We start from the raw sequence: 24,379 nt of genomic DNA on the forward strand, positions 1-24,379 counted from the left end.
ATGGGAAGTAATCATCAAAGATATGGTTTATGCTTCTATACAGAAACCCAAAGATTCATTTCTGTACAAATTCAAGCACACATGTTGATACTCCAAGGCCCATGGCAAATAGTAGGTGTTAGGGATAAATTTGTGTTCATAATCTAGTTATAGAATAGCATAATATTTAAGGTGAACAATCCAGAAAAGCTAGAATTTAAATTTTGTTTAGACAAGTGTTGTAGTGTAAAAACTGAGGTCAAGCATTAGTGAAAATAAGAGAGTCACCAAAGGTGTTCTTTTTTTAAAGCTTAGAGTTAAGAAATTTAAAGAAATGTTTATTGCTGTCAAATGGGCTAAAAAAATTGCAGAACTCAATGAAAGTGTCTTTAAGTCAAAGACCTTGAATGAATTACATTTTTTTCCTCAAATTTGAACACTTACCAATTAACAGTGATTAGGCCTCATTAAAATTGAACAATCAGTGTGGCAAACACATAGACATTGTTACGGAAAATTGATCTGCATGCAATCTTGATAACAGTTAATTCAGTTTCATTCTCCTATAGCTGAGAATGGTTTTTATCCAGGGTTTGATCTGTTTGTACATACCTATTGAAGAGAGACAAATAAATTCAGGTTCTTGGATTTATTTCTTGTTCTATCTTATGTTCTGAGCATAACTTCAGAACCTTGCATAAAAATGTGAAGCCTGTTGTATTATAGGATGTCTCAGCAGGAGCTGGTTATCTCTTTGTTGATGGTAGCTACTTGAATGCTGTAAACCAAATAACCTAACCTGTTAAGTGATATGATCCTGGATATGAAAACCCAAACCTGCAGGAAATAGTTCAGCCAATGCAACAGAGACAGCATGAAGTATTGGGAGATCCAGGGAAAAAAATGTGGTGTGTAATTCCTTTGGAATGTATCAAGGCATTTATACCTTATAAACATTTAAGAAACAGAAGAAATGCTCAGGATGTGTTAAAAGCGACATCAAATTATTCAAGACCTCTTCACACTTGCTTCAACCGGCTCTACCTCAGGTGACCCCAGCAGATGAGGGTGTTTCAGTTTAAGTGCAAATTTATTTCAAATAGGTTTTGCAATGAGATCCAGTACCTACTAGATTAAACTTTAAGCTGTTCTTATTTTGTGATGCACACAGAGCTATGGGCCCCTTTTTTGGATGACAGTTCATGGCACTCGCAAATTATCGGGAGGAGGGAATGTTCCCTGGGTCACTGTAATCACAGCAACACCTGAGAACAAATGAATGAGCACTTCTGCAGGACATGACCTGGATCAGATTGATTGACTGAGAGCAGCAATTGGTTTGATCATTGTTTGAGCAGAGATGTCCACTGTGGCAGCTTCTTGCATTCACTCTGGGGTCTTTTAAGGCTACATTCCCAGCAAAACTAGATTCATAACAAAACCTGCTCAGACCACCTGATTTGGAAAACAAGTTTGTGTGTTGTGGTCTTATTCTCAGTGAAGTTTTGTGTGGAACAAAGAAATAACTAGGTTTAAAAGGCATTAGTAGTTTCAAGATTTCTTTTCTTTTTGGTTTTTTTTTTTTTTGTCTTCTCTACCTTCTTGTTTGAGGAGCAAACAGACAAAAAAAAAAGTTCTGCATTCCTTTCAAATGTTGTAATGACAGCATCAAACTGAATTACTTGAAAAGATTTAGTTTGAGATTGATGCTTGTGATTTGCAATCTTGTTCTCTTCACAATTTTTTTAATGTTTGCGTTCTCCCCAGGTAACACAAAATCACGTTGTGAGGTGGAAACAGTGAGAAAAGCCCTGGAACAGAAGTGTGATTTTCAGAACTTCCTTTGATTAACTCTGATTGCACATTAGCAGAAATACCCAGGTTTGCTCCTCCACTTCTGGGATTCTTTCAGTCTGTGCAGCTACACCTTCACTTAGCTTTTATCTTTGTTAGGGAGCACTGAGAACTAAAAATCTTCTTTGGGTTTTACCCATTGACTCCTAATTAACACGAAAAAATGCCTTACCCCGGGTGCTTTGGCATGGGGCTTTTTTTTCACGTGCATATATGTCACATAGAGTGCACACTAACTGCTCATATACAGTGTCAGCATGCATTTCGTACGCACACAAAAGTTCCAGATGTGCTGTGTATCTTGTTTAGTTGACTTTAGTCTTCTGTAAAGCCAAGAGAAATATTAATCATTCATTTACTGTTAGGGGATGGGTCTTCTTCTCATGTTTCAGTAAAGGGGGTGGAAAAGAAAAGTAAGCCAATTTTTTTCCTATTTAAGGCCAAAGCTGGGGAATGCTTGTGGCTGAGTTCTGTACATGGCCCGGTGCTGGAAGGGCAGGGAACAACCGATGTTGCTATTTTGAACAGATTTTTTTCTTCCCCCCCCATTTTTTATTTTTGCACAGAGAGTCTCATGTCTAATATTTAGACATGATGAGCTCTGTGCAAAAAGTAACTTTGCTCATTCTTGCCGTGTTTCAACCCTCAGTTATTTTGGCACAACAAGTCGGTGAGTAATTCAAGCTTCTTATGATTTCATGTTTTTATTTTATTTTTGTTTTTACCAATAATTTTAATAGCTTGTCAGAAGCGTGTATGCACGAATCTCACCAGAACACTTTTCCTTCACTAGTTCAGCAGTCAGATGTTTAACGGTGAAGCTGAAAGCTGCAGGGATTTGCAGTATCATCCCAAAGGTTTTTCTTTGCTTTGCTTTCTTTAAAGTTAGAAGGACTGTACAGTGCTGTCTGCCTTGGCTGCATTTGTTCTTGTTCTTACTTGTTTTCCTGCTACAGACACCGAGGAGATTCTAAGCTATTTATTTTAACTCTTGGAATAACATTATAGCTGTTAGCTCCATGCTGCCTGGAAGCTCTTTTTCACAAGGAAAAATCTTTGCTTCCAGCTATTTTATTTGGAGTTCTCCTTTGTACTTGTTTGTCTTACACTGGCAGCGTGGGGTTTTCTTTCAACAATTTGCATGCAGGAAAAAACGCCTTAAAATTCTAAATGGTTTTGTTGAAGGAGTTTTTAAGAGTGATATATAAAAATATGTCAGCTTACAGAATTTTTACTTTGGCATAGAACAGGAGGGTAACTTAATTCCCTCGGCTGCAATAGTTTGAATCAAGCATCTGCAGGCTGTTTCAGCCCTTCATGAGAATGTTTAGCAGTTGATGGTATATGTAAGTCCATGTGAGTGTGTGTGTGTGTGCATGTTTACAGAGAGCAAGAACACTAAAAACCAACTGAACATAGAATTCAGAGGGGAGAGAAGTACTTTGTATACAAGAATTCAACCTAGAGTGAAGATAAGTGTGGTATGAGTATTTAAGCTAAACAGATGACATTCCACAAGTACAGCTGACCTTTTTTGGATGTGCTCAGTTCCTGCTTGCCAGATATTGTAAACCAGTACTTCCTTAAGATAAAACACTTTTCTCTCCTGTAAATATGAAAGATCAGCAATTTGTTTATTCCTACAGAGAGGCAAGGAATAACCTTACAATTAACTCGATAAGCAGTGGCCAAAGAAGCTGTAAAGGAAAGCCAAATGTCTTTAAAATCACACCCTACACTACTCTGTATGTCACACATCATGAAAAGAATTACTTGAGCCAGTTCATGGCAAGCCCATCTGTCTCACCATACCTGCACAGGGACCTCTGCCGAGGGGTGAGTGACTCCACCAGGAGCAGCCTGTTGGCACCGGAGCACTTGGCGCTCAGGAGGATCTGTGCATGAGCAAAGCAGGCAAGAGCCTTTGCAGCACCAGCCACCCTAGCCTAGCACAGACACAGGCTGTGCCTAAGTGTCTACAAAAAAAAAAAAAAACCCAAAAAACAACCAATGCATATATTCTGTAGAGAGTAAACCGAATTTACTGTGAACTGATCCTTTTCTGTTTCTGCCTTGCTGTATACAAACTCTCTCCAATAATGAGTAAAAATTATAAAATTCAGTGATTATAAAATTTTAGCAAATATGTGCTGTGAGTTTTCTCTACTTCCAGCAGCAGATAATATATATTGTTTATATTTAACATGCAGTAAGTGTTCTTTTGTATACCTGTGTCTATCGTCAGAGGAACAAGCACTAAGACACAATCCAATATAAAGAGAAGGAACATCAATTTTATTTCTCTCCATAAACAAACCCTTCCTGGGTGCCAGGTCTCCTTCCCTCACTCTAGGCATATCCCGGACATTTCTGAGGTACAACATATATTTGACTCAATAAATGGTGAATTTGGGGTAGAAAAACAATGCAGAAATTAAGTGTGAATGAGTATTCTCATTTCTCTGCCACATTCCTGTTTCATGGCGTTGTAACATTTCCTTACTGGGCTAACTTCCATACTATTTGCAGGGATGAGGTTACACAGAGAGACTGATAAATCACTAGTTATCCCTTAAAAATTGGATGCTCTCCTCACTTTAGAATGTTTCTTTCCACACATTTGAATATGCTTTTCTCACAGAAAATTATAGTTGAAGGAGTTGATTATTCGTATCACTAATTCATGTGCAGGGCAGGGAATAGACTGGGAAACCAAATTTTCCACAACTGAAAAGAGAATTTCCAGACATGCTGAAATGCTCTCTCTTGTCAAGAAAAATGTTTATATGGTTAGTATCAAATGTAAGTCAATATAAAATTTTCCTTAGGAAAGCCTGCCAGGAGACAAGACTTGGCAAGATATTAAGGAAACTGCTCAGTATACACTGAGTTTAGGGTAGTCAGATGTACCCCTGGGCTATGTGTTTCTTTGTCTTGCTGTAATAGCTTGGAATGGGGATTTGAGTACAGCCTCAGGCTAAACCTCTTCTAGAGCTTGGGAATCCAGGTACTGTGCAGCAAGGAATACTATCTGAACTCAAAAGCTGTATGTCCTTGTAACTCATCAGGATGTTTTTAGCCCGGAGGTGAAATCACCTTGACACAATCCAGGTTTTCTGATGTGTGTCAGGGCTTTCCAGCCCTGCCCATGTCCAAGATAAGATGCCCCCTGATGGCTGACAGGACACCAAGCCAGGACTTCAGGACATGACAGATGATTCAGAGTCCAGAAATGCACATTGGGTTCCACCCTTTGAAGGCGCCTTTGCATCCTGCATATTAAACTACTCAAAAGTATAAGATCTTAGAAAGCTTCTTTAGGAAAGAAATCCATCTCCACCCAAGTTGTGAAAGCATTTGCTAAGATTTGTAGCCTGCATTCATCCCATTTATCTTGAGTTTGTAGAAGCCATCATGACATCTCCTTCCAAAAGACAGAATAAGTTTTAGCTAGCCAGACTAGCTAAAGGTATTTGGCAATTTCCACTGCCTACAAAGGACACAATCCACAGTGCCCTCACATCAGTGCCAAAAGGGAAGTCAGATGGATTTGGGCCTGTCTCAGCTGCATCTGTGATGCTTAAAGGACACCTCAGTGAGTCAGAGCAGGACACTTCCCCAGTCCTTGAGGAACTTTGCTGAGGTCATTAGGAAAACTCTACTGCTCTGAAAGCAGTGTGGCAGCAATGCCAGAAACCCTTCAGTATTATTCCAAGTAATTTTTTACTCTAAGGTAATTTAGTGTTTTCCTTGTAATGCAAGTATTATCTTGGATGTTTGGTCAGAAAACTCATTTCTGAGGTAATGGCTGAATGCTAAAATCTCTCTGACAAGACTTATTGACCTTTCATACTACTTTCAGTTGCAAATTGCAGTTTTAAAATGATATATAACCATTACATGTAGGTTTCGGGAGGCAGCATGCAAATTACTTTTCATGCTGAGCACCCATTTCTGATCCCAGAGAAAAGAATGATATTTCAGGAAAACTCATAAACAGCTGATTTGGCCATTTTGCTTTCTTTTTTTATTAACTGGGAAGGATTAGATAGCATGTGAAGTGGATGGGTACTGTACAGATGTAGTTTATTTGTGAGACTGCCAGACTGTCATGTTTAGCAGTTAGCTGTATGGAACACTGCACACATGTGCTCTTTGTTGATAAATTTCCAGTTTAAGGGTAATGCTAACAACAGAACTATCTCTCCTCAAAGGTTTTGGTAACTCAGAAAGGTTTCCCTCCAGAATTTTGACAGTAAAACCAGATGATGCAGATCTGTGTGCCAAGAGGTAATTAACCATTGTAAGTAACCTGGACTTTGCAAAGTAATGAAATATCTGGGGTCTGCTCTTCTTCTTCCATTTTTCCTAGCTATTTTTTTACCAAGCACACAGCAGACAAGGTTATGCTTAGGAAAATTGAAACATTCCTTTCTGGTCTGGAAAAATCATGCTAAATGAAAGCCTGGGGAATCCACCCCCTCCAAACATTATATATATGTTCTTGGAAATATGACAAATTTCATAAACACATTTTATATCACACACCCCTGGAACACATTAGCCTTAGGAAAATGAGACTATTATATCACCCTTTCATTATTTTCCAGATTTGTTTTTGACTTGAGACCAAATCACCAAATCTACACAGACTGATTTTTCTGAAAGAGGAGGTGGAGTTGGAAACATCCACTGCTTTATTACAGTGGGGAGAGGCAGAGGTAGAAGGGTGTTGTTGCTGGCACAAACCTCTCTGTTGATGCCTGGGTCAGAGTCATTACGTTTGCTCTCCTCTTAGTGCTGCAGATTACAAGCAGATCCTGTTTCCTCTTCCAGCTTCTGCCAAAGTGTTGAGGTTTGAAATAAGCAGCCAGGTGTCACTTGCAAACTCTGCTGATGCCAGTCTTACACAACAGCTGGGGGAGAGTTGCAATTAATGCTGTTAAAAAAAAAAAAAAAAAAAAAAAAAAAGAAATTACCATTGCTTTTTTGTTCCACAGGCTAGCTGAGAAACCAGACTGACATTGTTCCATTATTCATTATCCCAGTTATGTGCTAGTCTTGTTCACACCCTGTTTTAATCAGAAATCTGCAGAAAATGGGACATACCTGCCCTCCTAATTGTGACAACATACCGAGGGCTGGTAATGGAGACAATGCAGAGCTGCATTTAGCTTTTGGGGTTAAAAGCAACCTCTTCAGAGTTGAAAGGTTCAGCCTACCAGGAAGGGCAAACCGTAACAAAGTGCACTTTCCCAGGCTAGCGGGCACCTGGAGCGCTGTATTGCTCTTGATTTTCAGTGGAAGGTTCCTGGTCTGCTGAAGAGCACAAGCCACTGCTGTAAGAGTTGCAAGATTTAATTTGTTGGTTTGGAGTAATAACTTGTCAAAGCTCACAGAATTAGATATTAGTGCAATGGTCATGCCATTTATATTCCAGATTATGCTGTCCTTTAGTCATGCTTCTTTAAGAAACTAGGCAAAAGATCTCAGTTAAGAAAAGGGAAATTGTTGGCAATGGCAAATATATGTTACTAACAAATAGGGGTTTTTATGGTCTTAAAGTAACTGGATTAGGGTCCTACACCATTGCAGTTTGATATGATGGAGCACAGTTCAATGTGTTATTGGCAGCACCAAAAAAAAAAAAAATTAAAAAAATAAAACAGGCTTGAAAAAGGTATAATAAAATGTGTTCTGATTCAACACTGCTGCTGTTAGCCCATTCTCCATGTTGTAGCCTGGTAAATTGTAGATTATGGTTTAGAGTTGAGTAACTACCACCAATTGTCTATAATTATGAGACATTCTGATTTTGGTTTTTGGCAGATGATAGGTAACCTTCAACCCTAAATGGAACAAACATTTTAGTGTCATTATTTACCTGCTACAATACTTTGCCTATTTTACCTTCTGCTTCTACATATCCATGGTGATACACCTTGTACCGAAGGAGGACTGGGCACAGATGTGATTCCTGCTCCAGGATGGGTGCAAGAAGGGTTATTTTACCTCTGTAACTGGAGGTCAGGCTGTTGAGGGCAGTGAGGCTGGGTGCAGAGCATGCTGCAGCCCTGGCCCGCACTGTGCTGCCCCCCTGCATCCCAGGGGATGCCGGGGATTCCTCCTGGAGGGCTGGCTCTCAGGGCCATGCTTGCCACACCAGTGGTGTCCCTGTGGCAGAGGTGCTGTGTGGTGGCTCACTGCTGGCAGCTTCCCACAGCCTTGGTGACTGCTGCAGGACAGTTACTTCTCTAGGGATTTTCTTCCACTCAGTCTTTTGATGCACAGGGTTCATGAAGCTTTCCATTCTGTCCTCTCTGTGACTTCCCTCACAAGAGACGTTTTGTCACTGGAAAAATCTGTAAGGAATTCCCACAGAATTTCTTGATTTTTCTCCATTCAACACAGTCAGACTTTGTTTCAGGGAAATAAGATTTACATATTTATATGTGGTGGCCATGCTATTAATATTTCTCACATGGCTTTGAGACTGTACTAAAAAGAAAAATCAAATATTAACCCTTGCATTGCTTCTGACTATGGTTAATCAAGAGAGACCCTCCAAGTAAAAAATTACAAATTACTGGAATCAGAAAGTCTCTTCTGTAACTACAAGAGAGACAGGGGGAGGTCTGCTAACCCTATCTCAAATGCTGGAAGTGTGCAAGGAGGAATGAGATGCACCATTCACTGTAGAGTAGCTCATCTTTCACATGTAGCTATAGTACATTGTATTTTTCATTTGTGTTTTAAGCAGTCATTATTTTTTCTCATCTTCTGTTTTATAGGAAAGGTTATTTGAATTTTGATTAGAGGAAACTTAACCTACTTCCAGCCACTGTTTCTCTTTATTTATTTTCACTTCAGAGCCAATCTTGTCTCTGAGTTTGCAAAGTGGAAGCCTCTGCCTGTTTCATGTCAACATGACAATGGAAAACATGATATAACCCCCTCCAACAACAACCGTTTGTTGGCTTTAGTTTGGATAAACTTCAGCTCTGGGACTTCTGGCTTTGTTTAGTTTAGCAGAGGAGATTCCTTTCAGATTAGCTCAGAGACTACTTCCATTTTCCCCCATTTATGTCAAACCCTTCATTTAAACATGAACTATCAGAAGGAGAATGCAAATGGTACTTCCTTTAACAATGTCTGCACATTTTTGTCTTGCTTTGATTCACACAAATACTCCATGAAGAGATATCTGCCAGGAAGGAGAAAGCATGCACAGGACTTTGAACAGGAAGAATGTGAGGGTAATGAAAATATATGTATTTCAAGGCTGAATGTGTTTTTTTTGTTTTGAAAGCCTAGGCCTTCTCCTACAGCTAAAAGGGTACACAAATGACTGTCAAGAAATGAGGGATGTGACTTTTAGATTTAAGTCTTTAGCAGAGTTTGGCCTTCAGCAAAATGCAAAAGTATCCACAGCCAATGGAGACACATCCCTTTCTGCTGCTGGATTTCTCTTTCATGTCACTGTGCATCCCACCCTGGAGGGTGGCACAGGCACCTCTGCTTTCCCATCAGGTGAAACCTTTCCTCCTGAGTGCAAACCTTTCTTGGGCTGCTTGGGCAGCTTCAGGCACCCCTTTATTCCCAACTCCAGCGCTGCAAAGGGCAGCAGAATCACAGGAACAACCCAGGCACATTTTGCAGCAGTAGATATGAAAGGATGATCTGTGTCCGGAAAATACTTCCCACAGCAATTCAGCTCTGGCAGTTCTTGGAAAACTCCTGGACATAATCAGATCCCACTGAAGCTCCCTGCAGCTCACGCCCAGTGACCAGTGGGTGCATTAGAAGGCTGTCTGCGGCAAACAACTTTTTTCTCTCTTCTTTCCCTTTGTGCTGCTTCTTCTCTTTTCCTTCTTTCCATTTTCTTTTAGGAAAATAAGCAAGAACAAAATTGCATCCTTTTTTTTCAAAGAGATGAGGCAGAGACAATTGCTCACCCGAACAGAGTTAATGGGAAATATGGGAAGCATCGCTCATTGTTCCTTTGATGTTCACTGTAATTGCCATGCTGAGCATCAAAGGAGAGTAAACTACATCCCCCATGCTTTCCTTCAGCTATAAGCAGCAAAAATAGAATTCATATTTTCTTGGAAAACACTTTTATGTTCATGAGAGCCTCTTTAAAAAAAAAAAAAAAAAACCTTCAGCTTCTCTGTTTTTGGCTTTTAATCTACTGTATGGTGTTTGCTTGTTTCCCTGCAGAGCAGTAGTCATTCTGTGCCAGCTGTTTAAGAGAGGAATGTCCTGGTGAAAGCAAACAATGGGCTGTGTAGTGGGAATTGCAAATCTTTGAAAAGAGTAATTGAAATCTGCTCAGACATTTTGAAGATTCTTTGCACAATATTCTAAGGCTGTTGGTGGCTTAGCTGTTGGCAGGGTGGTCCTCTTTGTAGCTCCCTCTTTTTTGTATGAACAGAATAGCATTAATATGGAGGAGTGGGGGGAAGAAAGAAGGGAGGTTTTCTAGTCCAACTGACTATTTCTGAGCAGCTGAAGAGAGAAAGATTACTGTAAATGCCTTTCAGTAAAGAATCAAAAAAAGTGAATTGTGCAGAGCCTTTTCATTTATCAGGTGTTCTTTGGCTCCTGCTCTTTCACTCATACCTTTTAAGGGCTCAGCAGATAAACTGTGCTGGATGGGGTTGTGTCTGCTGCAGATGTTCCAGCCCTCCTGGGCTATGTAGTGCTGTTTATTCTTTCCCTGTGCCAGCTGGGGTTGTTGCTGCACAGAGCAGGGAGAGCTAAATGTGTGCCAGGCCTCAGGCAGCCACTTCAGTAGCAAGGCTGCTGACCTCTGATATTAATAAAAAGCCAGCTCTCTGCTTGCAGGCTCTTCGCTGCACCAAAAGTGTGAATTTTCACCTCACAAGGGAATTAGTTAGGAAGATCTGTAGGTCTTTGTGCTTGAAAAATGGCCAAGCATAGAACTTGATATTTAAAAGTGTCTCCAAAATTAAATTGTCTTTGGTACCCTGAGAAAACCCTCACAATACTTACTTTAGTAGCCCTAGGAGGTTGACAATAAGAGCGTTGTATCCAGTGTACAAATAGCCATTTAATATCCTCCATGAGGCAGATTAAGAAGAATTTCAAATACTGCCATCCATATCCAACAAACTGTCCAAAATGGATGTGGGGTGAATTAGTACAAACTGGAATAAGGAGTGAATGAATACAAAGTGTTTTGCAGATGAATCTGGGTTAATGATGCTCTATGCATTTAGAACCCCACCACAACCTTCTGAATTACAAATACCCTTAATTTATTGGCAGCCAAAGATATGATTCTTTTCTTTAGACAGTATGCCAGAGCACTTTAATCCTTCACTGGAATAAGAAATGCAAGAACCAAATCCTTCATTTACTTCCAACTTCTGAAATTACAGGGAAACCAATAAAATCGTGCAGGGACTTAGGCCAGCGTAGAATTTTCCCCCCTGCTGCTTTACTCATCTCAGATGTAAATCCATCATGGCTGTGGAGTTATATTGGGGTGACTTTGTCCAAGGTATCTGAAAATATAAATGATATTACCACATGTATTATACTGCCATTGTAACATTTCCCATCTGCTTCAGCCTCAGGAGAGAAGCATTGAATCAGGCTGATCTCTTCCAAGGCAAACCACAGAAACAGCATTGCATAAATCTGTTCACTCTCTCACAGGGCTGAGGGGAAAGAGAGGATCGTGTCCCACTTGAAATTTTAATTACTTGCCAAAAATTGTTTTAATTACAAATTTAGACAATGCAAAACAAAAGTCATACATTTTTCCCCACACAGTGTTTAAGTTTTGTCATGCCAGAAGGTTAAAGCATCATTAATTAAGTAGTTATAGTTCAGTGTTTTATAAATGAGATTCTTTGTGGATCAAACTTCAACAATTATCAGTTTGTATTCATTCCCTTTCTCTTATCAGATCAAAAGCTGAAACTCTCTCTCATGATGTTTTGGATCTGTCAGAGTGGTTGTAGAGTCTGGGAAACCTGTGCACAATGACTTTTCCAGTTTTTTCTTTATTCTTCCCAGGGCTGACCTATTCAAGAAATGTCTCAAAGAACCCTCCATTGTTATAAACTCTACCTGGTCCTAGCTAAAATCAGGAATGCAGAACTATGTCTTTGAGCTACACCTTGGGGCTGACTTTTTTTTTTTTTTTTTAAAGTTTGGCAAAATCTTGTGCTGTACTTTAGTAAATTTTTCCCATTAATTGATCCTAGTAATGTTGAGCTTGAACTATTACTTTTCTTTAGAAATATGTTAGACCAGTTTCTTATCTAATAGAATTGGAAGTGGTCAAGTGTTCAAAACTAACATTGCCTTGACACTTGGATTCTGACTCTAGAAGTCTTCATCGACTGCCCAAGGAATGAGCAGAATACATGTTTAAAGAAACTAATAAATCCATTAAATCCTCAGAAATCATATTGGACTTTAAATTTATGTCCATTTTTGCTTAGTTGAAGATACAAGTCTTTATGGAAGAATTTGGTATCATTCACTCTAAGTAGATAAAAATAATATTTCTGCAGACTAATATTAGAATTTATGCCAGCACTAAAACTAAATAGCCACAAAAGAAGTTCTTGCAGCCTGTTCCTTATTTTTAGCATGACACCACATGGCACAAAAAGTGATGTGCCAAAAAATATTGTAATGTAAGAACAGAGGGGATGGAAAAATCTCATAGGCATTTTACCAGTAATTGAAGAGTAGCTGAAGTATGATGCAATGGTCCCTCTAAAAGGCTTTAACTGAATTATGATGAAATGTCTTCTTTGTGTCCTGCTCTAATGCTAATGTTACCCTTAGCAAAAGATTGGATCTCTCAGGCACTGAAGAGCTTCCACCAGAATTTCCACCAGAATGATTAGAAGCTAACAACTTTTAGGTCTGATTCAAAGCCCAGTAAAATCAAGGGAGGTTCTGATCAGACAGTGGTTACCCTTAATCAGGGAGGAATTATCTGAATTCTGGAGTTCATGGCAAAAAGAGGTTGATCTCTACTGAAAAGACAGAAGCATAAATATAATTTGGTCCCATAGTCAGCTGGTTGAGAGGGGACATTGAAGAGGAAATCCCAGAGTAACATCTCAATACAGATGGTCAGTCAGGAATATCTTCCTCACATGCAAAAAGCAATTTGCCCATGATGTTGTCAAGGAATAGCTATGAACAAAAGGGGTGTAACTGTCTCTTGAATGCAGCAGAAGTTTTTCCTCAAAATGACTTTTATGAGTTCAGGACCAGACAGTCAACATTTTCCTGGGCAGCCCCAAGAAAGAAGCAAGGTGATAGAGATAGAGCAGTCTGCTCTATCCTGCCCCTTGTATGACTCAGCTTGAAAGGACTGCTCTGCCAAAAAACAACCCTCCCCAACTAAACCAGCAGAGAAACCACCCTGCATTTGTTTGCTTATTACCAGTTTTGAAACAAGCCAGTTCTTTGGCCATGGTTTCTTGTGCCAGACACCAGCTGAAGCAGGGAGGCTGTTGTGTAACAACATCTCTGCTGGGATATCTCTGGTCACGATTTCTTTGCAGCACTGCTGTGGCAGGGTGAGCTTTGGAAGCTGTATGAAGAACATCATTCCAGGGTGTCAGCATGTGTGCCCAAGTGGAGCAATTTGTGAAACCTAAACCTCTGAAGATAAAACAGAAAAATTAGAGTTTTTAAATCCACTTTGAAAGATTAGGAAAAAATCCAATAATCTGCAGGGGAAATAGAGGCATTTTGTGTTTTACTTGGTAACAAATATGCTTAGGATATATTCTAATCCTGATATTTCCTAGTTTCTAAAGGCTGCAGAAAGGTTGTGGCATTTGCAGCATATAAAGACAAATGAAGGGAGCAAGGAATGAGCTGTTTAAAATGAAGGCACTTGTTTGTACCAGTGCAGGCCTGCTTTTTTCTTATTTGTTTTGTAATCTGACATACAGACTGGGTGGGTCTCGAAGCAAGGACAGTTTGGCTGTGTGACACAAGGATCCAGACTCTTCTGTACATTGCCAGTGAAACAGCACATGACTCCATCCTGCACCACCTCTGACAGACAAGTACAGTATTCTGAATGCTTAACCAGCATTCTTTTAAGCAGCTTTCTCTTTCTTACTCTGCATCTGAGAAAAGAGCAAAACTGGGACAAGTGCAGGAGCAGAACTGTTCCAATGCCAGCTTTCTTGGCAGACAAGCATCCCTAGAAGTAAGAAAGGTTCAGTTTCATTCTGAAAGCACAGGATGTAGCTGTCCTTTTCGGTGTGGAACTTGGGAAGTCTGTGGACTATTCATTCATGCTCCTTTTCCATTCCACCTGATAGCAGCTCTTCCTTCTACAGGTCCCAGAGCATCAATGGATTTTTATGGTTGACCCACTCTGGGTCAACATTTAGGTGTTTAGGTCTGCATTTAGGAGTTTAATAAATGGAGGTTTCATTACCTTCAATCACATGTGGACAAGCCTTGCAAAATATTCCATCATTACTATTAAACCTGAAAACATCCTAATATGTATGGATACCTAAATTGGCCCTTATGTCTTCGTGCACTGTGTGAAATGGATTCAATTCATTAGCTGTTTAAGACAATTCCAGCTGAGAGAATGTTTAAAGGCCTTGCAGTTAAAAAAAAACCCCAACTGATTAAACCATTTCTTCTCCTTTTTTTCCACCTCTTTTCCTGACTGCTGTGACCCAGACAGGGTTTGAGCCCTTTGGAGTTCTCAGCACTGACCGGACATGCCAGCAGACCAGGCCATCCCATCCCTGCTGCTGCAGCCAATTCATTCATTATGAGCCTGCCTGTTTCCATTACTAATGATGGGATGGAACGAGTGTGTTTGGGTTTCTTGTAAACATCATCCTCATACCAGACAGGGAGCCCAAACCATTTGCCTCGAGGTAGATGCTGTGGCATTCTTTTCTGCTCAGGAAATGGAAAGCAGCATTGCTGCACATGCTGGGGTGGATTCCTCCACCTACTCCAGTAGGGAAGAATGATTGTGTTTGTATTGAAAATAGACAACAAATCTTCCTTCTACTTTGTGCTTTGCTTAAACAATGTATCCGACAGTACTGGGGTCTGCAATTAACAGATGTATTTACTACAGAAGAAATGTAAAACAATTTTTGAAGTACTCATCCTGCAAAACTAGGTCAGGATGAGGAAGCACAGGTTTCATACAGCTAAAAGAATAACACAAATGCTCTTCTTAACTTCATTAGGCTTTGGATTCTGTCAAAGTTAGAGGCAAGGGCTTCTTCATCTTGCTGCTTTAGCCTTTAGTAGATTCACTTTAAATACAGAAGAAGTTGTTTGTTTGACTCATTGTGTTTGTGATCAGATTCTCACAGACCAAAGCTCCTCAGTTTTGCTTCCCAGGCCATCATCAGGCAGCTGCTGGGGGATCATGAGTCACCCCTGTGTGGACTATTGCCCTCTCTGAGGCAGAACCAGAAAAGTTCAAGATGTTTTTTAATTTCTAACCCTTTAGTCACATCTCTGTAAATGGGGGATATGCAAGTCTGCTTCTAATGCAATGGCTGGACATTGCCTTTCTCCAAAGTGGAAAAGCCTGTGGTTTTTGAGCATACTATTAGGAAATTTTTTCCTTTTGCCATAAAATTGTGGTTAAGTCATGATCATGGTGCTTGCACAAATGCAAAGCCAAAACCAACTGCAGAGCAGGTCAGATTCTCATGTGATAACAAATTCCCCTTCACCACTCTGGGATTGGGATTATGTCCCGTATGACATCTGTCATCTTTCAGGCCATATGACAATGGCCATCTGTGTTTTCCCTTGCACACATTTGGGCTCTTCTATGTACCCCATCTATAGGTCCTTTGGAACTAAATTGTGATTTTCCTTTCAGCTTTCAATATTGGCCTGCTTATGGACAGCTGCCAGTCTTCCTAGAATGGGAAATAATTCAAAACCAACATACAAAAATTATTGTCTTGCCTTTTTTTTATTTTATTCAGTATTTGGGCTGGCCCAGGGAAGTGCTACGCACAGCAAAACCTATAACATGAGTGCTCGGTAAACAGCATAATTTCAAATTAATTCAGGCTTTCAAATATTAAACTTTTATAACAGTGCACTAGAGATTGACAGGGCTTCCAACAAAACATTGCAGTAAGTGCCACAGAAGTGAAGTGCTGTACAGCCATCATATTTAGGGCTGTGGGAGGAAGAATAAGATTGTGCATTGCCATAGACAAATACTATTGAGATCTAATGTTTCTTAACTCTCAGGCTAATGAGAATGTTTAGGAATCAATAAGAAAAGCTGGCTAAGGCAAGTATGTGGCTGTTATACCACAAGTCTAGAGGAAGACAAGTCAGCTTTTTTATAACCTCATTATTCCTATATGTTACTCACCAGTGCTTTAGCACAAATCAGCTTTCCAAAGGATTTTGGAGCTAACAGTTAATCTTTATGAGCAATGCAAAATGCATTATGTCATAACATGCTGACACACAGATCTACATCTGAGCACAGAGGGGGTGTCTTTAACACCCTAAGTCTTCCCAGATGTAAGTTTCCTTTGGAAATCTATTTAATACTTTCATTCTGCCAAAGGCCACAGCAGTTTTCATTGCAGCTCTCCTAGCTTATTTCTTAATTCATTTAACAATGTCCAGAAAGTTAGAAGCAAATATGAATATCATTAGATCCATATGTCTTCAAATTTTTGTCGTCTTCCTGTTAAATGATGCCATCTACTGTAGCATAACTGAATCACAAGCTTGTTAAAAATGCAGGGATAACTCCTTTATTTCCTTATTAATGAAAAACTATCAGGCATCATGACATATTTTAAATTTCTGTGGTTTTTATTGATATCTTGAATAATATATGGCAGGTAAGTCTTCACAATGTGAAAAATTGGGCACTGAGGAAAGACTGCTTCTGTCTTAGAAACAGAATCTTTATTAACTAGCAGTGCAAAACCAGGGGAAAGATGGCCTTTTTCTGCTCCTCATTGGAGATGTCCTCTTTGCTGTAAAGCAGCAAGATCACATCTCTGAAAATAACAAAACAAATCAATGAAAAAAAAGTGAGAATTATGAAAAAAATGATGTAGGAATGTTCAAATCCTTGGATATGAATTTCCTAGTAAATAAGGACCTTGTTGTTTTAAACACATAGTTAAAAAATTAGGTGGTTTTCAAAGGCTAAGTGATACTGGGAGCTGGAAATCAGAATATTTCAATTAATCAAACAAATCTTCTGGGTACAGAAACATGTGTATGCTATACATCTCCCTATGTGTGTATGCAATTCATATAACTGTATATACAAATGCAAACAGTAACATAATTAGGTTCTTTGAGATCCATACAATGGTATTTTTATTTAACAGCTATGACTTGCTCTAGAAAAAAGGAATTTCTCCCCTTCGTTATTGTGGTTCCAAATGAAAAGAGCATTTTAAGCTGTGGAGCTGGTGGGTGCTCAAGCAGAGGGACAGCTGGGCAGTCCATTGCTCTGGGTGGTGTGGATCTGTGCCCATCCATGCTCTCCAGGGTGCATCCAACCCTCCTCCAGGAAGGCTCACAGGCTCTAACCTCCCCAGCAGCTCTGTGAGGCTCTGCCTCCCACAGCACACAGCTTTCGAGGGCACCATGTGAGCAATCTCTATGATTTGGTTTTTCTCTTGAGTCACTTCAGGGATTATAAAGATTTCATTCATAATCCTTCACTGCTGCATTTCAGCCTTCCTGTTTGTCAGGAAACATTTGTCAATAGCCTTGACAAGACTGGGCAGCCTGTTTTTTCCCTAAGAGCCCACAGCAAGATCCTGGCTTGTGAAAAGGAGGAAAATGTTTCTTGCAGGAACAGTCAGCACAAAACTAAGCAGAGAATCAGCTTATTTCCCTGGGATCCATGGATATGGTTTTGTGGGGTGAGGACTGGGAAGCCAAGCAACATTTTTAGAAACTAGCTCTAGCTTGGCAGGTTAATGAAGGAGGTCTAGACCCTATTCAGAGGTACACATTGTTAGATCCTTTGAAGGAGCATCCTCTGATGCCATAACCCTGTGACATGTGCGTGTGGGGAAGAGGCTGTCCTGGAAATGAGCAGCTCTTCTCCATCTCTCTTGTGCAGAATATTAAGTTTCTAGAGAGGCCCAAAAGGGGTAGAAAAGGAAAATCTGAGTTTCTAAGTGATAGAGAATGTCTGAGGGGAGTGAGTTTTCATATGCTATTGGAAGGTTTTCCATGTTAAGATTTTTTGTGTTGTCAAAGGAAGGTAAAATACTGGATCCCAGCTTGATATCAAGCAAAGAAAAAAATATTGGCTTGAAAATATCTGGAAAGGGTTTTTGAAGCTTTGTTGTTCTAATCAAGACAGTGGTCAAAATCAACTCTTAACCATAAGGAGTGCCAGCCTTAACAAGTCAACATTTTCCTGATGGTTCTTTTATAATTAAAGTGCAAAAATAACACAAGATGGTGTGCATGGACATGGACAGCCTGTAGTAGGATTGAAACTGGGAAAATAAACCCTCCTGTCCCATGGAGTGCTCTTCCCCAGGATCTGCACTCTGGCTCTCCCCTCAGGGAGCCATGACTGTATTCCCCATTGCCCTTCCAGAGTTTAATGGAGGTAATGAATTCCAAGGGTGAAATAGAGGAAAATGTCAGATCCATGTGACCAAGCAAAACCAGCTGAGTGAAAAAGTGGGAAGGGAGCAGAAGGAGCAAACCAAGCTCATTTGAGCACATGGCAATAAAGAAGGGGAACTGCTCAGGTACAAAATGAAGGGATTTGCAGAAGATGAAAAGGGAAGTTCTGTGTTATGGGAAGGGTGAAATGCAGAGGAAGCATGAGAAGAAAGGAAACACATCTAAGTGTGCACATTGCCAAAGAACATTGGTGTGGAATGGGAATACTCACCCACAAATACAGAGAGGAAGAAAAAGGGAAAAAACGAGACCAGGGTGCTAATACAGTGGTGGAAAGATAAAAACAGAGATAAAAGATGCAGGAAGGAAAAAAAAAGGGGGGACTGCATAACCCATAGGAACAAACTGCAATAAATTTGTGCTCAGTCTCATACTAGATAATTGTGGCCATTACAGTTTGATGATATTCAGAAATTTCTGCCTGGAGCCAGTGGCAATTTTAATGTCAGAGATTTGAATTTCATCTTTTGTCATTTTCTTTCTCTTTTTGAAGGGTAGCATATAGTAGGCAAATTATCCTCATATTAAAGTTTTAAGAATGATGTAGGCACAAAAATAGCTCTTTCTCCAGAATGTTGTTTGTATAAACTGAATTATTTTTAATTATCCATGAAAAAAAAATCTATCTAACTATCCATGGAAAAAAAATTATCTAACTATCCATGAAAATCTAACTATCCATGAAAAATATATTAAATTATTCATGACATTCAGTAATACTTATGTTTGCAATCTAAGACTTCTAATAACATCTAAAAAACTTAAAATGAGCTTGTAAAACTCAAATTAGATGCTCTTAGTGCTATTTTACATTGGGTTCTTAAATGGCTTGGCTGTCTGGATTGTGTTTTTCTAGGAAAACACCATCCCAAACTTTAATGTGTCAAGGCAGTGTTTGTCAACCTTTTCATATTCATAGTCTATAAAAAGTTTGACCAGTAAAACAGCTGTTGGAAGGAATTCACAAAGCCATGAATGTTACAGATGAACAATCTTTTTTTCTGAAAAAAAAGACACTTGTAACATTTGAGCAGGCCAGCTGATAGAATAATTGCAAACCATTTGGGCAATTAACGTGAGCGTTCTTTCAGATCTGTCACATACGCTGGCTTTCAAAAACTCTTTGAAGCCCCTTGGTGGCAGCTATTAATGCAAGATGCTGGAGACGGGGGCTGGTGCTGCACAGATGGCTTATCCCACATCCATGTGCAAGTGCTCCTGTTGGCACGTGGGGCCAGTGGCACTCTTGCTGGAGAGCTTAGGCACGTTTACTCTTGAGCTGCAGCAGAGAATTTGATTGTTAATTAGACAGTAATTCTGTCTGACACTAAAATTACTCAAGACAGAAGATTATCAGAGATTTAATTGGGCTTTGGCTCAGCTCCAGGAGGTTTCCACTGATGTCTGTTTATAAACTCAGAGCAGACTCTGCAATTAATGTAACAGATCCCTCAGTGCCTGAAGAGCAGCATTTAGCCTTTTGCTTCACATGCATGAACCAGGAAACCAAACAAACTATCTAACAGCTTTCATGTTACTCGTTTGTAATTTGGAAAACACATTTGAAATAATATCCAACACTATTTTTCTCTCTTTCCAGTCACAGGATGTACCCATCTTGGGCAGGCTTATGCTGACAGGGACGTTTGGAAACCAGAGCCATGCCAAATCTGCGTGTGCGACTCGGGATCTGTTCTCTGCGATGACATCATCTGTGATGATCAGGAGCTGGACTGCCCCAACCCAGAGATCCCTTTTGGGGAGTGCTGCCCAGTTTGCCCACAAACAACAACACCACCTCCAAGAGTAAGTTTATTCTCACTGTTGTTTCTTTGGTCTCACTGCCTTCTTAATGCACATCAACCTCAAATCATTTTGGCTTAGATATTCTTAAATGCTTTTCTTTTCAATGCCACTTTCTGAATTTAGGCAAATACGTAGGATGGACAATGCAGCTGATAATATTAAGTCTTCCAACTCAGTTTTGTGTAGACAACAGGCACCAAAATAGTAGAAAGGGACAGAGGGCAGCAAATAGGCATTACATTTTTCATTTTATGAAAAAGCATAGGAATAAAGCAAACACCTTATTTTTGACTTAATACTCAATCCATATCGATGAAAATAATGCCAACACAGCGTCAAAGAAAATTAGAGAACTTTAATAGCATCTCTGTGTCTTCATTTCTCATCAACTCAATTCTACATCAGCACAGAGTGAATTTCCTTTTGCAGTCTTATTGCTGACTTAATGCCCTGTAAAGGAAAGGTGATTATACTGTACATACCTAATTTATCATCATCTTTTTATGGACACCAACATTATACAAACCAGTTGCAGCAACTTAGCCTCAGGAAAATCAAGAATGTTAGTACATGCCAAGCCCCCTTCCTAAGTCTTTCAGTGAGTGAGCCAGCTATCTGAGCTTTCAGCTTATCTGAACATTTCACCAATGTTAAAGATCCATGAGGTTCTGTCAAAGTACCTAGGCTGCCACATTAAAAATCCTTATCTACAAAATAAGAAAGAGATGTGAGGAAGAGAGAGAAGATGCATTTCTGCAGCTCTACAGCACATCTGTTTACACATGGATTCTCACACACAGATATGTCACACACAGATATGTCACCTAATCTTATTTGCACCTCACTTGCAGTACTCCACTGGTCCCAGGGTCCTCTGAGCTACTTCACTGAACATGTTGAGAGGTGGAAATGAGTGGTATTGAAAAGCATGTTGGAGATTTAAGTACACCTCCCTCTCTTTGTTTAGAGACTCTTAAGTTCTGGAGTTCCTGATAATGAAGAACATGTGAACTCTTCCCCCAGCATCTCTCTTTGATATAGCAGTTCAGTCAGGCCATTGGAAGCTGTCCTGATGACCTTGGATAGTGTATAGCGAAATGCTGTCTTGAAAGATCCAAGATTGTTTCAGCTGAATATTCTTTGCTACTGAAGGTAGCAGCTGAACACAAAAATTGAAAATCCAGTTAGTAACATGTAACTGAATTATTAATTGAAAAATAAATAAATTGCAGCAGTAGATCTGAGAATTTAAAATTAGCTCATCACTTCACATGCTGGTGTGAGAAGGACTCAAGAAAACTGTCACAGCATTCCACAGTGGAATTCTGTCCCCATGGCACTCAATGGCAAAGCTGTACTGAATTCATTAGTGCCATGCTCTTGCCTCTAGGGGAGGTGTAATTCTATAAATTATCCAAGCAATAGTAGCTTGACTGACCAGAAACCCTATTGACTGACCAAAAACCCTACATCTTTTAAATATCCTGAATAAGCATTAATGGAATTCATGTGAGAAAACTATATCAAATGTTTAAGCATTTTGCTCTTCTTAATGTGTGCACATTTTTTGATTCTGTTTTTTTATTTAATTACCTTTCCTTTTTTTTTTTTTTTTTTTTGTAGACTCCTGGAGTAGTCAGCCGAGGCCCCAAGGGAGATCCTGTAAGTGCAGTTTGTTTGGGTTTTTTTCCCAAGGAAACCAACAAAATCAAGACCCCATTCCTCTAGTGCTATATATCCCATTCAAGCTGCCAGGATATCCTGCATTCATTGATGTCTGAACTGTCTGCAGCAGGACTGTATCATATAGTTATTTTGAAGTGGAGCTTTAGCTTCAACAACACTCTCAAAAATTTAAACTGAAAGAACAGAGTTTAGTCCAAACTGTATTACATTTGTTATATTTTGTTGTATTTCTTTAAAGAAGGAGGAAAAAACATCTTTAAGTCTCTACTAGCAGTAATAATTTCAGATTCAGGAACTGAACTGCTAAATATTTCTGATGAGTTTGATTATGTATCAGTTGTAATTAGGTTCCATTAACCAAGTGTTTCCATGTGTGAATTTTGTCTGTCTTTCCTGAATGTTTGGTTGTGGCCTTGTTTAGGAGAGCTTTCCCACCACGACACACAGCCTTTGCTATGAATGGAAAGGTTTGTCCCTCCATGTCCGTGCAGCTGGAGGCGAGCAACGACATCTGTATCTGCTGTGTTTGTGTCTTTGCAGGGTTCTCCTGGAGTTCCAGGCAGAAATGGTCCCCCTGGCCCACCAGGACAGCCAGGGAGCCCTGGAGCTCCTGGGCCTCCAGGAATCTGCCAGTCGTGTCCCAGTATAAGTGGAGGTGTAAGTCACTGTTATGTTCAGCTTCTCCCTTGGTGCTCATAGCCATGCAAAGTAATGCTGTAGGCACCTGTCCCCTGCACCTGCCCAGGTGCTTTGCTTTTGGTGGCATCCATCCCATTTGTGCCTTTGGGAAACAGAGGTGGGTGGTACGTGGGGTTTTGCTGTTGTTTTGAGGGTTTGTCCATAAAATTTCTTTGAAGTGCAATTAAATATATTCCTTACCTTACCTTTTAAAACTTTTGGGGGCTGATCTGCTGAAGACTTTGGTAACTCAGAAATAATCTGATCAGAAAGAGTCTGATGGAGAATTTCCCCATAAGCTTAATAGTTAGGGAAGTCTCCTATTTTCCTATATTTCATCAGTTCATGTTTAATAACAGAACATTCCAACAAGACTAGACTGAAGCACTGCTCCTCTGCTGGCAGGGAGGTGCCATGCAAGTGTTATTTGTCATGGTGCCTCTTTATTTCTGGCTCACTGGATGCTGAAGTCACTTCAGAAGAGCTGGGCACACCAGCAAGAGAGCTGATTGTAACTGAAGTGAATCAGCCCTGAGCCCCAGGCAGTGCTTTGTTACAGGGTGGCACTGTCATCCATGCAGGCCACCAAGCCCAGGGTTACAAGATGGGACTTCTTTAGCACAAAGCTGATAAATAGTGCATGTTAAAATCATTTGAGTACACTGATTATAACTTCTACATATGCTTCCCACTCCCAGGTAAGCCAGAAGGTGAGGCAAGATGTCTCATTTTTATTTAATCCTGAAAGGGATTGCCTCTGCAGGACTGAGCTGTGGATCAGTTTACCAGTCCCAGTGGACACCAGTGACACTGGTTTGGGGTTTGAGAGGCAAACACAGGAGAGGAAAACAGGCTGAATTAGTCCTCCATTCCAACCCTGTATCAAAGATGTGCTGTTGGATCCTGACCTGGTTGGTGCAGGAGCTGGATCCACAGTGCTTTGGGGGAACAGGCAGAACACTACATGTGTTCAACCCTTCCTGCTCAACCACCTGTGGGCCAATAATGCATCACTGCACTAATGCCATATGATTTGACTGCCTGCTCATGTGAAATGAGTCATTCATTAGGCACAGGTAAAAGAAATCAGGAAAATTATAATGATAATAATAAACAGCTGTGCTCTTTGGAGCAACAACAAATATTTCATCAACATCCTTGAGTGACAACTAAGTCCAACAGAAAAGAGACAGAGAAACTGGGGAAAGGAGCTAAGAAGGAGTCAAACCAGAGTAAAAGGAGAGAGAAAGGTAATTTTGTGGTTCAGCTAAGGACAAGCTGTCAAGAAGAAAAATGAATGTGCCCAGCATGGGAAGCTAATGTCACCATGACCTCAGAAAGAAGACACTCTCTGGGATTCTCTTATGTAAATATATGGCAGCTATAGGTCAAGCTAGTACTTCTCAGCAGACACAAATGAGTTATTTTCATGCATTTACTGTACCACTATAAAAAATACTTGAATTGTAGCAATCACATATTTTTCTTTTTTTTTCTTTTTTCTTTTTTTTTCCTCTTTCTTTTTTTCTCTATTTCTTTTACAGAGTTTTTCTCCACAGTATGACTCCTATGATGTGAAGGCTGGTGGAGCTGGTATCGGGTACCCACAACCCATTGTAAGATGATAGAGCTTTTTTTTGTGTCCTTTCTTCTTTTTAAAGAGCAC

At 39.9% G+C, this 24,379-nt stretch overlaps 1 protein-coding gene across 2 annotated transcripts in view; it reads left to right on the forward strand.

Annotated features, from left to right (window-relative positions):
• Nucleotides 1–2,328: 2,328 nt before the first annotated feature.
• Nucleotides 2,329–24,379, forward strand: part of COL3A1 (collagen type III alpha 1 chain) — a 47,954-nt gene continuing 25,903 nt past the window's right edge. The window contains exons 1-5 of one of the 2 annotated variants that reach the window (XM_064717968.1): nucleotides 2,329–2,503; nucleotides 20,144–20,349; nucleotides 21,973–22,011; nucleotides 22,576–22,692; nucleotides 24,258–24,329. In XM_064717968.1, the coding sequence (XP_064574038.1) occupies nucleotides 2,425–2,503; nucleotides 20,144–20,349; nucleotides 21,973–22,011; nucleotides 22,576–22,692; nucleotides 24,258–24,329 (513 nt within the window). In that variant the 5' untranslated portion in view covers nucleotides 2,329–2,424. Of the gene's footprint in view, nucleotides 2,504–20,143; nucleotides 20,350–21,972; nucleotides 22,012–22,575; nucleotides 22,693–23,852; nucleotides 23,964–24,257; nucleotides 24,330–24,379 lie in introns of those variants that run through there. The other variant, XM_064717969.1, reaches the window with a different exon arrangement.

Source organism: Zonotrichia leucophrys, chromosome 7 (assembly GCF_028769735.1).
Source record: "Zonotrichia leucophrys gambelii isolate GWCS_2022_RI chromosome 7, RI_Zleu_2.0, whole genome shotgun sequence".
Classification (NCBI taxonomy): domain Eukaryota; kingdom Metazoa; phylum Chordata; class Aves; order Passeriformes; family Passerellidae; genus Zonotrichia; species Zonotrichia leucophrys.